At 37.4% G+C, this 16,408-nt stretch overlaps 1 protein-coding gene across 5 annotated transcripts in view; it reads left to right on the top strand.

The window, feature by feature from the left end:
* The window catches only part of MAP3K20 (mitogen-activated protein kinase kinase kinase 20), a 179,032-nt gene that overhangs the window by 89,227 nt on the left and 73,397 nt on the right, over positions 1-16,408 (top strand). For all 5 annotated transcript variants that reach the window (XM_059167018.1, XM_059167015.1, XM_059167016.1 and 2 more), the window contains 2 exons: positions 9,405-9,506; positions 13,777-13,842. In XM_059167018.1, coding sequence (XP_059023001.1) covers positions 9,405-9,506; positions 13,777-13,842 — 168 coding nt within the window. The remainder of the gene's footprint in view (positions 1-9,404; positions 9,507-13,776; positions 13,843-16,408) is intronic.

Genomic DNA, 16,408 nt, shown 5'->3' with positions numbered 1-16,408 from the left:
TTTGTATTTTTTGTTACATAGACATGGTTGATTAAGCACTGGCGGTTGGTGATTTTCAACTCCAGCCCTCTCCCCTCCCCAGAGGGAATTCTAGTTGGTTCTCCTGTAGAATAGCTCCCATCCTAAGAGGCTTTCCAAAAGGCACTTCATTAACATAAACTCAAATGTGGTTGAAAGGGGCTTTATGAATAACATGACACTCCTTTCACCTTGATGGCTCTGGAGCTAATGGGGGAAGCAAGGACAGTGACCAAATACTATAACAGAAGATGCTCCCATTACTCTTCCTGCTTAGAAAATTCCACAGGTTTTAAGAGCTTTGTTTCAGAAACAAGAAGAAGACAGATAAATATTTCATAATATAAATCCCAGGGTCACAAAATCCACTTCACTGTAGTCTAAGATGTTCAAAATACAGTAGTTTAGATTTCTGTGTGTGCTATCTGGATACTCATCCCAAGCTTGAAGTATCCAATGGCGTAACATCAGGGTTGGTGGATATTTTAGTCCCACAGGGCATATTTATAACCATAACTGTATTGCTTTTTTAAGTGATTTTTTAAAAAAGATTTTATTTATTTATTTGACAGAGGGAGAGAGAGACAGTGAGAGCAGGAACGCAAGCAGGAGTGGGAAAGGGGGAAGCAGGTTTCCCGCTGAGCAGGGAACCCATGCAGGGCTGGAACCCAGGACTCTGGGATCTCCTCCACTCCCAGTACTGTACTTGTCAGGTCAGGGATCATGAACTGAGCCGATGGCAGATGCTTAAGGACTGAACCACTCATGTTTTCAGTAATGGAGAGTTTGTAGGTCCAGAAGTGATTAGTCTGTGTTAAATTTTGTTTTGTTGCCTTTTTTTTTTTTTTTTTTTTTGGTTTCTCACTCATAGGGATAACTCGGTTAGCCTTTAAAATTTACCTTTGATTAAGGTAATCTCAGGCTCAGATATTTTTCGCCAAATATGTTTTGATGTACAAAATAAATTGAGAGAGTACCCTATGAGAGATTTTAGAATTTATCTTAGTAAAAGGTGACTCCCTCTTTTCTGAGGATTAATTTTTTTTGGTGGTGGAGGTGAACATTACTTTGTATTTGGCATCTATAGTAACTCTTAAAGGTGCTGAATCTTCTACTAAATGCTATTTTAGTAACCAAAAACTATTCAAATACTGTATCACCAGGGATATTTTTATTTATAGAAGGCAGTTTACTTGTCTAGATTATGTGGTAATATAGATTTCTAAGGTCACCATTGTTACGTTCGACCAGACTATTTCATAGTAAAACTTAAAGCTCTTTGCCTTTCCTTTGTTCATCTAAGATTATCATTGTAATTTTACGCTATTTGGTAGCTATTAATAACTTTGGTGTAAAAGTAAAAATTATACAAAAATAAAAAAGTGAATCAAACAATAGAGACTCTAATCAAGCAAATAGAATTTTTAAGAAATAGGACCCCATGGAAATTCTGGAGTAGAAAAGGAAATAATTTTTTAAAAATTTTTTTTAAAAAATTCTCTAGGGCACCTGGGTGGCTCATTTGGTTCAACATGAGGCTCCAAGCTCCATGGGGAGTGCTTCTCCCTCTGACCTTCTACCCTCTCATGCTCTCTCCCACTCTTTCTCTCAAATAAATAAGATCTTTAAAAAAAAAAGTTCTCTAGAGTGACTTAACAGCAGATTTGAGACAGCAAGGAGAAAAAAATCAGTGAACTTAAAATTGGGCCAATAGAAATTATCAAGTCTGAAAAAGAGGAAAAAACTTGAGGAAAGAGAAACAGAACCTTAAAGACCTATGGATGACATCAAGTGTACCAATTATTGTGTAGTAGCAGAGAGAGAAGAGGAGTAGAAAAATAGAAAATAGAAAAATAGATAAAGTAAAAAATAGAAAATGGAAAAAATAGGGAAGTATTTGAAGAAATAAAGGCCAAAAAAACTTCCTGAATTTGATAAAATGCATTTATCTACATACTGGAGAAGCTTGATGAACTCTAAGTAGGATAGATTGAAAAGAACCCACACCTAGACACATCATAGTCAAACCGTGTTTTTGTTTTTAAAGATTTTATTTATTTGACAGAGAGAGAGAGAGAGATTACAAGTAGGCAGAGAGAGATGGTGAAGCAGGCTCCTCGCTGCGCAGAGAGCACAATGTTGGGGCTCGATCCCAGGACTCTGAGATCCTGACCCAAATCCAAGACAGAAGCTTAACCTACTGAACCACCCAGGCACCCTCAAACTGTGTTGTTAAAGACAAAGTGAAAATCTTGTAAATAGCAAATAAAAACAATTTCTCACCTATAAAGGAACAATATGATTAATGGCTAACTTCTTATCTATAACAAGGAGGGCCAAAAGCAGTAGACATTTAAAATGCTGAAAGAAGAAAACTATATCCAGAAAAATTTTCCTTTAAAAATGAAGACAAAGCAAAGATGTGCTTGAATAAAGGATGAGAGAATTTGTTGCTATTAGTTCTGACTTACAAGAAATACTAAAGGCAGTTGATTCTTTAGGCAGAAAGAAAACGACAGCAGATAATAATTTAAGGAAAAATAAAGGGTACTGGAATAATAAATATGTGGGTCAATATAAAATACTCCGTATGTATATTTGTTCTTATTTCTTCTCTTAACATTGCTAAAAACATAAGATTGTATAAAGCAATAATTAGAACACTGTTTTGCTTACTTACAAAATGTAGATGGGGCACCTGGGGGGGTTAGTCATGATCTCAGGGGCCTGAGATTGGGCCCTGCATTGGGCCCTACATTATGCTCTGCACTCAGCATGGAGTCTGCTTGTCCCCCTCACTCTCCTCCTCCTCTCTCTCTCTAATAAATAATTTTTAATAGATTTTATTTATTTATTTGACAGAGAGAGACACAGTGAGAGAGGGAATACTAGTGGGGGAGTAGGAGAGGGAGAAGCAGGCTTTCCGAGGAGCAGGGAGCCTGACGTGGTGCTCGATCCCAGAACCCTGGGATCATGACCTGAGCCAAAGGCAGACACTTAACGACTAAGACACCCAGGAGCCCTTCAAATAAATAAATTTTTAACAAATGTAGGTATATTTTACAGTAATAGCATAAAAATGGGGGAGGGAATGGAGCTGTATCATTTTCTGTATTTTACTAGAATTAAGTTAGTGTTAAGCTGAAGTAGATCATACTAAATTAAGATGCATTTTGTATTCCCTTTAGCCATCACAAAGAACGTCCACTCAAGAAATACAGAAAAAAATTGACTTAGGAATTAAAATGATAAATAAAAAATATTAACATAGAGGGCAGTAAAAAAGGAAGAGATGAGTGAGAAGGACAGGATACATATAAAAAACAATATCCAAAATCAAATCCAACCATATCAATAATTACATTAAATGTGAATGGTCTAAACTTCCCAGCTAAAAGACAGTGATTGATACAATGGATAAAAAAGCAAGCTCCAACTGTGTGTTGTGTACAAGAGACCCACTTTAGATTCAGAGACACAGGCTGAAAGTAAGCAGATGGAAAAAGACCTACCATGGAAACAATAACAGTGAGAGGAATTGGAGTAACTGTATTTATTTCAGACAAAATAGGCTTAAGAGAAAAAATATTATTAGAGATGAAAAAGGTCATTTCATAAATGATAAAAAGACCAGTACGGGGGCACCTGGGTGGCTCAGTGGATTAAAGCCTCTGCCTTCGGCTCAGGTCATGATCCCAGAGTCCTGGGATCAAGCCCCGAATTGGACTCTCTGTTCCTCGGGGAGCCTGATTCCTCCTCTCTCTCTGCCTGCTTCTCTGCCTACTTGTGATCTCTGTCTGTCAAATAAACAAATAATATCTTAAAAAAAAACCACACCAGTACATTAGGAAGATACAGCAATTGTAAAGGTATACATACCTAACAGCAGGTTGCCAAAAAACATAAAACTAAAACTGACAAAATTTAAAGAATAAATAGGCAATTCAGCAATACTTGAATTCAGCCCATTGAAGAATACATATTTTTTTCAAGCACATATCCAAAATTCTCCAGAATATAACATAAGTTAGGCTATGAAATAAATCTTTATACATCTAAAAGAACTGGAATACTGAAATGTAGGTTCTCCAACTACAATAGATAACTCTATTTCTAACTTAACAGTTAGAAATCAACACCAGAGAGTGCTGTGAAGTGTGTAAACCTGGCGATTCACAGACTGTACCCCTGGGATTAATAATACATTATATGTTTATTTAAAAAAAAAAAAAAAAGCAACACCAGAAGGAAATCTGAAAAATCCCTCCAAATATTTTGGAAATTAAACAATATACTTCTAAATATTCAGTGAGTCAAAGAAGAAATTACCATAGACTTTAAAATATTTTGGACAGAAAGAAAAATGAAAAATGCAACATTACACAATTATAAGAGACAGGTAAAACTTAGAGGGAAATTTATAACTTTAAACATCTGTGTCAAAAAAAGAAAGGTCTGGGGTGCCTGGGTGGCTCTGTGGGTTAAGCCTCTGCTTTGGGCTCAGGTCATGATCTCAGGGTCCTGGGATTGAGCCCTGCATTGGGCTCTCTGCTCAGCAGGGAGCCTGTTTCCCCCTCTCTCTCTGCCTGCTTCTCTGCCTGCTTGTGTTCTGTCTTTCTCTGTCAAATAAATAAATAAAATCTAAAAAAAAAAAGAAAAGAAAGGTCTGACATTGATCATCCAAACTTCCACCTTAAGAAACCCCCCAAAAAGCAACATATAAACCCAGAGCAAGGCAAAGAAAGGAAATAATAAAGATGAGAGCAGGACATGATAAAATAGCAGAAAAATAATAGAGAAAAGTCAGTGAAGGTAAAAATTTGATCTTTGAAAAGATAAATAAAACTGACAAACCTTCAGCTAGATTGACCAAGAGAAAAGAGAGAAGATATATATTAGCAAACTCAAAAATGAAGAAGACAGCACTATGGCTTCTACAGAAATATAAAGGGATTATAAAGGAATGGTGTCATCAATTTTATGCCACCAAATTAGGCAAGTTAGATGAAATAAACTAATTCCTATAAAGATACAAATTATTAAAACTGACTCAAGAAGAAACAGAAAATCTGAATAGACATATAATAAGTAAAGAAATTTGAGTCAGAAATTTAAAACATTTCTATAATGAAAAGCCCAGACCCAGATAATTGCATTGGTGCTTTTTGTCAAATGTTTATCGAAAAAAATGCCAATCCTTCCTGTATTCCTTCAGAAAATAAAGGAGGAAGGAATGCTTATTAACTCATTGTGTAAGGCCAGTATTATCCCAATGCTAAAGCCAGACAAAAACATAGTAAGAAAAGAAAACTTTAGACCAATATCTCTCATAAACATAGATGGAAAAATTCTTAACTACAGACAGAAGGTCCCCAAATTACAATGGTTCAACTCACAGTTTTTTGACTATGTTGATGCAAAAGGAATAGGCATTCAGTTGAAACCATACTTCAGTGCTTCAAATTTTGAGTTTTGATCTATCCTGGGGTTCATAATATGTGGTACCATGTTCTTCTGTAATGCTGGGCAGCAGCAGTAATGAACCACAACCCTCAGTGAGCCATATGATCAACAACTGATAGGCTTACAACCATTCTGTACCCATACAGCCATTCCGTTTTTCACTTTCAGTACAATATTCAGTAAATCACATGAGGTATTCAACACTTCGTTATAAAATGGGGTTTGTTTTAGATAATTTTGCCAACTATAGGCAAATCTAAGTGTTCTGAGCACTTAGTTTAAGATAGGCTAGGCTAAGCTATGATGTTTGATAGATTAGGGGTACTAAATGCAATTTTTAAAGGATTTTATTTATTTATTTGAAAGGGACAGAGGGGGAGAGAGAATCCTCAACTAGACTCCCCACTGAGCACAGAGCCCAGCGTAGGGCTCGATCCCACAGTTGTCCCTGAGACCATGACCTGAGTTGAGACCAAGAGTCGGATGTCCAACTGATTGCACCATCCTGGTGCCCTACATGCATTTTTCAACTTAACTCAGTCTTCATCCTATGATGGGCTTATTGAGATGTAACCCCAGTGTAAGTCGAAGAAGAGCTGTATCAGCAAACTGAATCCAGCCACCTCTAAAAAGGATTATATCCCATTACCAAATGGAATTTATCTCAAAGATGCAAGGTTGGGTTAACATCTGTCATCAATTAATGTAAGGTACTATAATAGATAATAGAATAAAAAGATAAAACTTGTTGGCATAATACAACATCTGTTTATCATAAGAAATCTCAGTAAAGTAGGAACAGAAGGGAATCTTCTCAACCTGATGGATAGCATCTACAAAACCCCATAGCTAATGTCATACTTAATGGTGAAATTGAATGTTCTTCCCCTAAGATTGGGGACAAGGGAGTGAGGTTCCACTCTTTTTTTTTTTTTTTTTTTTGTAAGACTTTATTTATTTATTTGACAGACAGAGATCACAAGCAGGCAGAGAGGCAGGCAGAGAGAGAGGAGAAAGCAGGCTCCCCTTGGAGCAGAGAGCCCGATGCAGGGCTCGATCCCAGGACCCCAGGATCATGACCTGAGCTGAAGGCAGAGGCTTTAACCCACTGAGCCACCTAGGCGCTCCTGAGGTTCCACTCTTGCCACATCTAAGCAACATGTACTTATATTGAAATTTCTAGCCAGCGCAATTAGACCAGAAAAATAAAAGGATTCCATACTGGAAAGAAAGAAATAAAACTGTCTTATATGACATCCTGTGTGTAGAAAATCCCAAAGAATCCCCAGATTGATTGATTAATCAATTAAGAAACAATTTCTTTTGGGACATGTGGCTGGCTCAATAGGGCATGACTCTTGATCTTGGGGTAGTGAGCTCGAGCTCCACTGTGGATGTAGTAGTTACTTAAAAATAAAATCTTAAAAAAATAAAATTTTATTCACAGTTATTCTACTTGGATACAAGTAGAATCAAAAAGAATAAAATAGTTGATTATAAATTGAATAAAGAAGTGTAAGACTTTTTACCCTGAAAAGTATAAAAAATTGCTGAGAGAAACTCTAGATATAAATAATATTGAGAAACATTACATGTTCGTGGTTTGGAAGACTCATTTTTGTCAAGATCGCAGTTCTCCTCAAATTGATTGATAAATTCAAAACAATTCCTATCTCAATTCCAGCAGATTTTTTAAAATAAGAAACTGCAAGGTGATTCTAAGATTCACAGAGAAATGCAAAAGACCTAGAATTTTAAAAGAACCAAAGTTGAAGACTCAAACTACCTCATTTTAATACTTACTGTAAATCTGTAGGAATCAGTGATATAGTGCTCAAGGATACAGGAACAAAATTAAGAATTTAGGGGAAAAAAATCTTAGCACTGATTGATAATTGACTTGCAATAAAGGTGCCAAGACAATTCAATGGGTAAAAGATAGTATTTTCAACAAATGGTGCTGCGACGATTAGAAATCCACATGTGAAAAAGTGGTATTAAATCCTTACCTTAAACCACACACAAAAAAATAGGTCATAGACCCAACATGGGTCATAGACCTAAGTGTAAGAGCTAAAGTATAGAACTCTCAGAAGAAAAATAGGAGAAAATCTTTTTACCTTTGACTTGGGCAGAGAGTTCTTAAATATGACACCAAAGCACAGTCCATAAAAGAGAAAGCAATTAAGTTGACATCATCAGAATTAAGAATTTCTGGTCTTTGAAAGATGCTGTTAAGAAAATGAAAAGACAAGTTCCAGACTGGGAGAAAATGCTTGCAGATCCTAAATCTGATAAAGGACCTGCTTCCAGAATAAACAAGGAACTCCTGAAATTCGGGATTAATAAAACAACCAAATCTTCAATTGGGCAAAATATTGAAATAAACATTTTGCCTGAGAATATATACTCAGGTCTCATAGCCACGTGAAAAGATGTTCAACTTCATTAGTCACTAGGAAAGTGCAATTAACAATATGAGATGCCACTAGAATTCTACTCACCAAAACGGCTGTGATTAAGACACGGACAGTACTAAGTAAAGAAACTGAAACCCTCAGAGAGTGCTAGCGGGTGTATGAAATGGTACAGCCTCTTTGGAAAGCAGTTTCACAGTTTCGTAGGACATTATTCCTGATAGCCCAAAACCAGGAACAGTCCAAATGTCTATTGACTGGTGAGTGAATAAAATAATTGTAAATCCACACAATGGACTATTATTCAGCAATAAAAAGGACCGAAGTACTGATACAAGCTACAGCATGAGTGAACCTTGGAATCATCTTGTGAAGAGAAAGAAGTCGGACACAAAAGGCCACTTACTGCATGATTCCATTTATATGAAATATCCAGAAAAGATACCTTTGTAGAGCCAGAAATTAGACGACGGGGCTGGGGTTTAGAGAGGGGCTTAACTGCAGATGGGCACAAGGGAACCGTTTGGAGTGCTGGAAAGGTTCTAAAATTGGGTTGTGGTGGTGGTTTCCAGCTCTGTCAATTTACTGAAAATCACCCAGTTGTACACTGACAGGCGAATTTTATGGTATGTAATTTATATCTCAAAGCCATTAAAAAAAAAAAAAAGATTTTATTTCTTTATTTGACAGAGGGAGAAAGCGTATAAGCAGGGAGAAGCAGGCTCCCCACCAGGCAGGAAAACAGATGCAGGGCTCCATCCCAGGACCCCAGGATCATGGCTTGAGGTGAAGGCAGGTACTTAACTGATTGAGCCACCCAGGCACCCCAGAAGATTTTATTTATTTATTTAAGAGAGAGAGGAAGGGAGGGAGAGAGGCAGAGGGAGAAGCAGGCTTCCCAGGACCCCAGGATCATGACCTGAGCTGAAGGCAGAGGCTCTCAAAACCACTTTTGAAGGAATTTTCTCACTTTCTTGGGTTTTTTATGTGCTTATGTTTTGAGGGCTCTTCTAAATCCTGATGCAACAAGATTTGATTTGTTTACCCTGTCACATAAATACTCTGCTTATGTATTTTAATCTTCTCTATCTCATTAGAATGACGGTTTTTAAAGAAATACCTATATACGTGCCTGCCTTTGTTTCAGATGTGTTCTTCCAGCACCTCCCTATGTGTCTCAGTTCCATCCAGAAAGCTTTTGAGTTCATCCTCAGTTGAAGTTTTACCATTCATTCTTTCAGTGGTTTTGTCTTTAACAGATATCTTTTCAGGAAGACAATAATTTTTAGAAACCACAGCCTGGAACGGTTTTTATTTGCTTTTAATGTTATTTGGTAAATTATTTAACACATTTTCTCAATGAGAATTTAGTCTTATTTTTCAATTTTTTTGTTGTTCTTTTTTATTTGGGTAGAATTGACATATATTAGTTTCAGGTATACTCAGTCTTATTTCTGAAAGGCACCTTGGTTTTAATTGTATGCTTCTCTTTTCCTTTGAAACTAGAATATGCTTCTCTGGGATCACTCTATGATTACATTAATAGTAACAGAAGTGAAGAGATGGACATGGATCACATTATGACCTGGGCCACTGATGTAGCCAAAGGTAATGAGACTTCCTGTATTCTTAGAGAATTGGTGGGGCACATTTTCCTATCGTGACATGGTGATTTAAGGACAAAGGTTTGTTACTCTGTGTCTTTAGATGTCCCCTTTTCAGTCTGCAAGTAGCAAGAATTTTGCAACTTTTTAATTCCAGTATAGGTATGTAATATAGTGTTACATTTGCTTCAGGTATACAATATAGTGATCCCCAATTCTGTGTATTAGTCCTTATCACAAGAGCACTCCTTAATCCTCTTCACCTGTTCCACCCTCCACCCCTCCCCTCTGGTAACCATCTGTTCTCTATAGTTAAGAGTTTTTCTTGGTTTGTCTCTCTCTCTTGGGGGAGGGAGGGGTTAATAGATATTTTAAGTCACTGCCTTTCCACTTCTGCATTCCTTTTCTCTCTTCACTTTATTTCTTTCCCTAAAACTATGTTCCAACATAATCCGTGACTTCAGGACAGCCATTTTTGCCACATTTTGTGACATTGTAATTGACCAGCCTGCTCAACACATTAAATGGAAAGCTCATAATTCTGTTGTTCCGCAAGTCTCTTCTTAGACTCAGTACCCAGAAAATGTGATTTATTGTAGGATTAGTTCTACTTATTTTGTGTACATAATAATATGCTAAAAATCGTAACCACTTTCAAAAAAAGTTTTATTTGCCCTGCCATGTGAAAGCAATTCGGATTTTTATTTTCTATTTAATGTAAACTTGGAAATCACCCTGGAAATGAAATATTTTTAATACACAAAACCCCTAAACAAGGTGCCCAGTTCTTTTCCCCTCATAAATTCTGACCTAGACTAATGCTTTCTAAAGCAATTTAAATTCCATTTATTTTTATCTCTTTTTTTTCCATTTTCCTAACTCAAGGTTTCTGAGTTTTATTTATAACTGTCAAAGTTGCTTTGGAAACAACTTAATCTAAATAATGAACACTGATAGTTACATTTGTATTCTAGCAACCCCTAGAAAGCAAGTGTGTCCAGATTTTACCAGGGCAATTCACTCCTTTGCATTTTGCTCCTCCAATCTCTAAAAGTTTCTCTTTACAAAGCAAGGAAAAGGATATTTAGCACTCAGTAAGGAGAGCAACTCACACTCCGCTTTCACCGGGAAGTCATACAGTAATTTCCAAAAGTAGCAGTCTTCCCGTTGGGGAATTTTCTTGTCAGTTTTAAGTTTCATCAACACCTGCCAAATTCTTCAAATAGGGAAAGTGAAGAAAATTTTTTTTTTTAAATTTCATGCAAAATGCTGCTGCTGAACGATACTTCATTACCTTATAAGAATAATAAGCTCTATGTTTAGGATGGTGTACTTAAGGCTTTGGCTGTGTTAATTAACTTAATTGTGTATTCATGCATCAGGCATTTCCAATCAGCCTTAAATTTTTGCGTTCTTCAAGACATTTTCAAGTAACATCATAGTCATGTCTGTATGCATCAGTAGTTCACAGGAACCACGTGTTTGTAAGCCGAGGGACGTGTGTTCACTGGGAGCTGCATGGAGCATTGTGGAAATACACTTCCATAAATGTGTCTGTATATCTGAGCAGTCTTTGACTGAATGCACTTCACCTTACAGACCTTTGCATTTAGGGTGCTTAGCCAATTACACCCATGGTATGACTTACTGGCATTTAGGATAGACATCAAACAAATCAACTGACAGCAGTGGCTCTGCTTCCTGCTGTACACATGCTTCTTTGCCTCCCTCCACCACCCCTCCAACCCCACTACTTCCCCTCCCCTCTGCCAGGCCTGCCTGTAAACCTTGTCCCATAAAAACCTTGTCCCTCCCGGCCCTTCCCCAGTGCAGTCCCTGTCTAAGGGGCAAATCCCTTGGCTCCAGATCAGCTCAGTTATTCTGGGCTTTCTATCAGAAGGACAAAGAAGAGAAAGAGCAGGGTTCCTGAAGTAGCAGACTGGAACTGGAGGTAAAGACTAGGGGTGGAGGGAATGAGATGAGAGAGGACGGGTGGGGGGGTGGGGGCACACAACACTGTGTGCCAAATCGCAGCGTAGGAAAATCCCTTTCTCATGGCTGGTGAATTGCCCCGAGAGGCAGGTTCTCCTCTGTCTGGCCCCAGGTGAGAAGAGGGGGGCAGAGAAGAGACTTATTTATTGACAGTCACAAGTAACACTTATTATTTAAAATGGTCTGTAAAAGGAAGAGGAAATCCGCGCTTTCGGAATGACTTCACCTCTCTCTGGTAGAACAGGGCACAGAACTCGGAGATGAAGCAGGAAGCCTTGATTTTTGTTGATTCTCTGTCACATTCAGCTGTACACCTTTTAGTCTGACCAAGATGGAAGACACAGAAGCAACATGATGTTGAGAAATCAAAGAGTGAATAATTCATTTCAAATTAGAGTTGATTCATGCATTTTGAAGTAGGCATTGCTTAACATCACTGCTGAGAGAACACCTCCTCAAAGCCAAGAAAAAAAAAAAAAAAAACCTGTCTCCTTTCTGGGTAGGAAGGGAAGTGGAGGGCCGCTGGCAGGTACATCTGAAAGTGCCGCGTGCCCCTCCCAGTGTGTAAGCAGAATGATTCAAGTGGGTGAACCGGGACCCAGTCTCAGAAGGGTCCTCACTGATTCCCCATCTCCCCCTTCAAATGATACCAGTCAAATCTTTTTTAGGAACCCTGAAGCTCAAAACTGATGATGGTGGGTTTTTTTTTTAGCCTTCTTCATTGTTCACTGCAATAAAAATAAGGCAGAGTTGTGGAGGGCTCTATAAAAACAGATTTTTATGTGATTGTGATTACTACTGTGTTTATGCACACTAATTGTAAATGCATACTGTACATTCTACACATATAACTTATGGTATTTTTCTCTCATAACATCTGCCATAAGGAAGTAAAGGCCTCTGTTTAAAGCTTTAGTATCTGAATGTTGTTTTTGGAGATCTTCACTGTCAGCCAGTGTTCACACTATGGAGCCCTGCTTCTAATGGTAATTAAGCAGATTCTACCTGAATTTGGTTCTTAAGCAAGAAAGAGGTCACTCTGAAATCCTAGAGGTTATTAAAAGTTACCCAGGTTGTAGCTCTTGGATTTTCAGTGTGTAGAGTGGAGAATTTTGTGTTAGAAGAATGCTTTCCTGTATTCTAGCTATATCTTGGTTAAGATCGCTAAAAATTACTGGTACTTTTGTGAATTTGACTCTTTTTCAGTCATTTTTCTTGTATTGCAGGAGTTTAAATTTTTAAATTTTCTTTGTTCTTACATGACCTTCAATATCTAAAAATCAGAATGGTAGAAAAATAATAGATTATTTTAAAAATTAGCCTTTATAAAAATGAAATTTTCTATATACTCAAAAAAAAGAACCAAAACCTATTTATGACATGTACTGGATAGTTCATTAACCAAGAGCTTGTGTGGTTGTGGCAGTGGGGAGGCTTTTTCTTCCATTATTTAGAAAAGACAACTTGAGAAGTAAAGGGAAAGGAAATGTATTTCAGTAGAAAATACTCTTTTTCTTTATTCTGAGGAGGTATATGATCCATAAAGAGAGAGTCAAATGCTACCAAGAGAATCACTAGGAAATATGTGTCTTTTAAAGTATAATTTTGAGATATATAATATTTTATTCAAAATAATAAAACTATTTGTATATACATTCAATTTACCAAATTAACTTGATATACATTCTAAATATGTTGGAGAAAATTTTGGAGTACAGTTAAATAATAGATTATCCTGAAGATCCATCCCTATAACAGAGAATATTTTGTAACTACTGTAAATTTTTCTGAGTCCTTTACCAACCACAACTTAGGAATCCAACCAGTTTCCCCCACACCCTCACCTCGCCCGGGGTCTTACTGGAAAGAGGACTGAGAAAATAACGGGGTAGCTGCAGACATCCAAATGAAAGCCAAAAACCTTGGTCGGAACTTTGGCTGATTAGTCATTGGACCACCTCTTCCAGTTGTAACGGTGCTATTTTTGTGGAGACTACAGAAAATTAAGGTGTCCTTATTAGGTATTGTAATAGCTTTACCCACAATCAAGTTCTAACTTCAAAGAGATTAAAGCACATGAATTTTCCAGTTTTCCCAATGTAGACATATCCTGTCTCTATTTTATCAATCATATAAGAAAAGAGCACATGAATTTCGTTTCTGCCATTGAATCCTTTGCAAAAATATGAAAGGTAATACTGATGTTTTAAAATGGAAGGTTAATACCAGTGCAATGTTGAAAAAATGACATTAAATGCTGTTCTTCCTTTTTGTATGAAAAGGAATGCACTATTTACATATGGAGGCTCCTGTCAAGGTGATTCACAGAGATCTCAAGTCAAGAAATGGTAATGTAGTCCTAAGTTTTTATGTTGCCTATTTTATTATGAAATATATACACTTGTTGTAGAAATAGGCTCATGGTTTTCATATCTTTTGTACCCTGATGTTTTGACTCATCATTGATACCATAAAAATCTTTCCAATGTTGATAAATATCAGAATTCTTTGTTATTTCAAGAAGCTGTATAGTATTCCATTGTATAAACAGCACAGAATATGTATATTTGGGTTGTTTACATTTTTTTCTGTGATAAAAAATGTTGAGCTTGATACCCCCAGCAAAAATTTTTAAAACATTCTTAGTTATTTCTCTAGAATCACTTTTTTTTTTTAAAGATTTTATTTGTTCATGTGACAGAGAGAGAGAGAGAGAGAGAGATCCCAAGTAGGCAGAGAGGCAAGCAGAGAGAGAGGGGGGGAAGCAATCTCCCTGCTTAGCAGAGAGCCCGATGTGGGACTCAATCCCAGGACCCTGGGATCACAACCTGAACCAAAGGCAGAGGCTTTAACCCACTGAGCCACCGAGGTGCCCCTAGAATCACTCTATAGGAGGTATTGCTAGATCAAATTATGTAGTCCTATACTTGTAGTCTCCTATTTTTAGATGGTTCTCTGTACCAGCAGTTTTGAGTTTTGTTCTTTTTACTTCTGAATTATTTGGTGTAAACTTTTTATGTCCGTCATTTTACCTGGCGTAGTGCCCCAAAATGATCAACACATTTCAGAGTTTGGAAAGCAAATGCTTTCTTTTTCTTCTGTACTCTCTAAAGTTTATTTATGATCCTGTATTTTCTAATTTAGAAAGTGAGCATTTTAAAATGTCTCACAGATTAGACAGTATTACTTCTCAGTAGGAAAGTATCAAGAATGCTTCTCCTATTATGTCATTTGGAAGTTAGTGGACAAAGGCAGAGAGTGGGATTATGTAGCTGGCCCACACTAGCTCAAGGAAACGTTAGAGCTTGCTACTTTAAAAGAAAAAAATCTTCCTGTCAATCCCTTTACATGCTTTACTTATATACAGGCTTTCTAAGTTATTCTTCTAAGTAAGGAGCAGGAGCAATACTTTTTTTTTTTTTTTTAATCTTTAAATCACTGCAGTTAAAATGGGTGTATGCTAAGTGTGTGATCCTTGCAGTGGTTAGTCCTGGTAAGTAGAGGAAGAGAAGCTGGGGATCTGCCAGGGGCCCTTGCGGGGTCTGTGAGGTCTGCAGTGGTGCGGGGAAAGGGAAGTTCTTGGCAGCTGCCACTCATCAGTCATCCAGGTGGGACCACCTCCTCCACCCTGCCCGGCATCTGTGGCTGACTCTTCTCTCCTTTGTCTATGTCATCACTTATCCTTTGGCTCCTCACAGGCATAAACTTCTTGAAGCTAAACACTATTGAAACGAGTTGGCGAACAGGAAGTTGTTAGGAAATAATCTAGAATCTAGTAGGAAGTTTCAGAGTCTTATAAGTATAGATTTTTAGTTTTTTAGTTTGTGCTCAGAATTTCAATATACACAGCTTATTTGACTTACTTTTTTAAATTTGTTTTATCAGTATATCCCAAATATCTCATAGGATGGGGATGATTAAGTTACAGATTTTTTCCATGCTCTCATTATGGAAACTAACAACGGAGACTGTCTGGATTTTTACAAATTACAATTTGTGCAGTTACTTGATGAGAAAACATGTACATATTGAAAAATATTGACCTAACTTTTAGCAATTTTCTTTTTCTGAAACAGGGAATAATAGTCTTATTTTCTATGTTAGAAGTTTTTATGTTAGGTTTTTGTTTTTTTTTTTTTAAATGAAGCACTTATAATCTTATAATGAGAAAAAAGGTAAAGGTATTTTAAAAAGTAACTGAATATGATATTAACACTATTTTTATTTTTATTTGAAAACATGGATAGTTTATATATAGTATCACATTTACTCTTAGGCTATTTCTTGCCAAGAGTATATTCTCCCCACTTATCAAGGTCATTAGTAACAGCTGAGGAAGAACAGTTCTGCTACTGTGTTCAGGGCACTGTGTGGTTTACAAAAGAAATGCCAGGGGGCACCTGGGTGGCTCTGTGGGTTGCTTCCAACTCTTGATTTCGGCTGGGGTCATGATCTCGGGGTCATGATCTCAGGGTCATGAGATGCAGCCCAGCATTGGGCTCCCCGCTCAGTGCAGAGACTGTTTGGGATTCTCTCTTTCCCTCTGCCCTCCCCCCCTGCTCATTCACTCACTCTCTCTCTCTCTAAAATAAATGAATAAAATATTTAATTTAAAAAAACAAAACAAAAAACCCGAACAGTTCTTCGAGGTCTACCTTGGGCCTCCTTGCCTCTTCCGCTCTCGTTCACCCACTCCCACAAAAGCCCCGTCAGCACGCCCAGACAGAGTTCAGCTTCAGAACCACGTGCTGTCTGCTTTTGGGATAGGCCACATAGGTATTTGTATGACCCCAAGATATATTATGTCCTTGTTGATCTTTTCATTTCCTCTCCGCACCCCTCCCCCCCAGTTATTTCTGTACTACTTTTCTCCACGAATGGCAATACCAGTTCCCTGAGGCAGAAGTGAGATAA

Source organism: Mustela lutreola, chromosome 3 (genome assembly GCF_030435805.1).
Source record: "Mustela lutreola isolate mMusLut2 chromosome 3, mMusLut2.pri, whole genome shotgun sequence".
Classification (NCBI taxonomy): domain Eukaryota; kingdom Metazoa; phylum Chordata; class Mammalia; order Carnivora; family Mustelidae; genus Mustela; species Mustela lutreola.
Note: the sequence above shows the minus strand (reverse complement) of the source record. Positions and strands in the feature narration are given on the sequence as shown.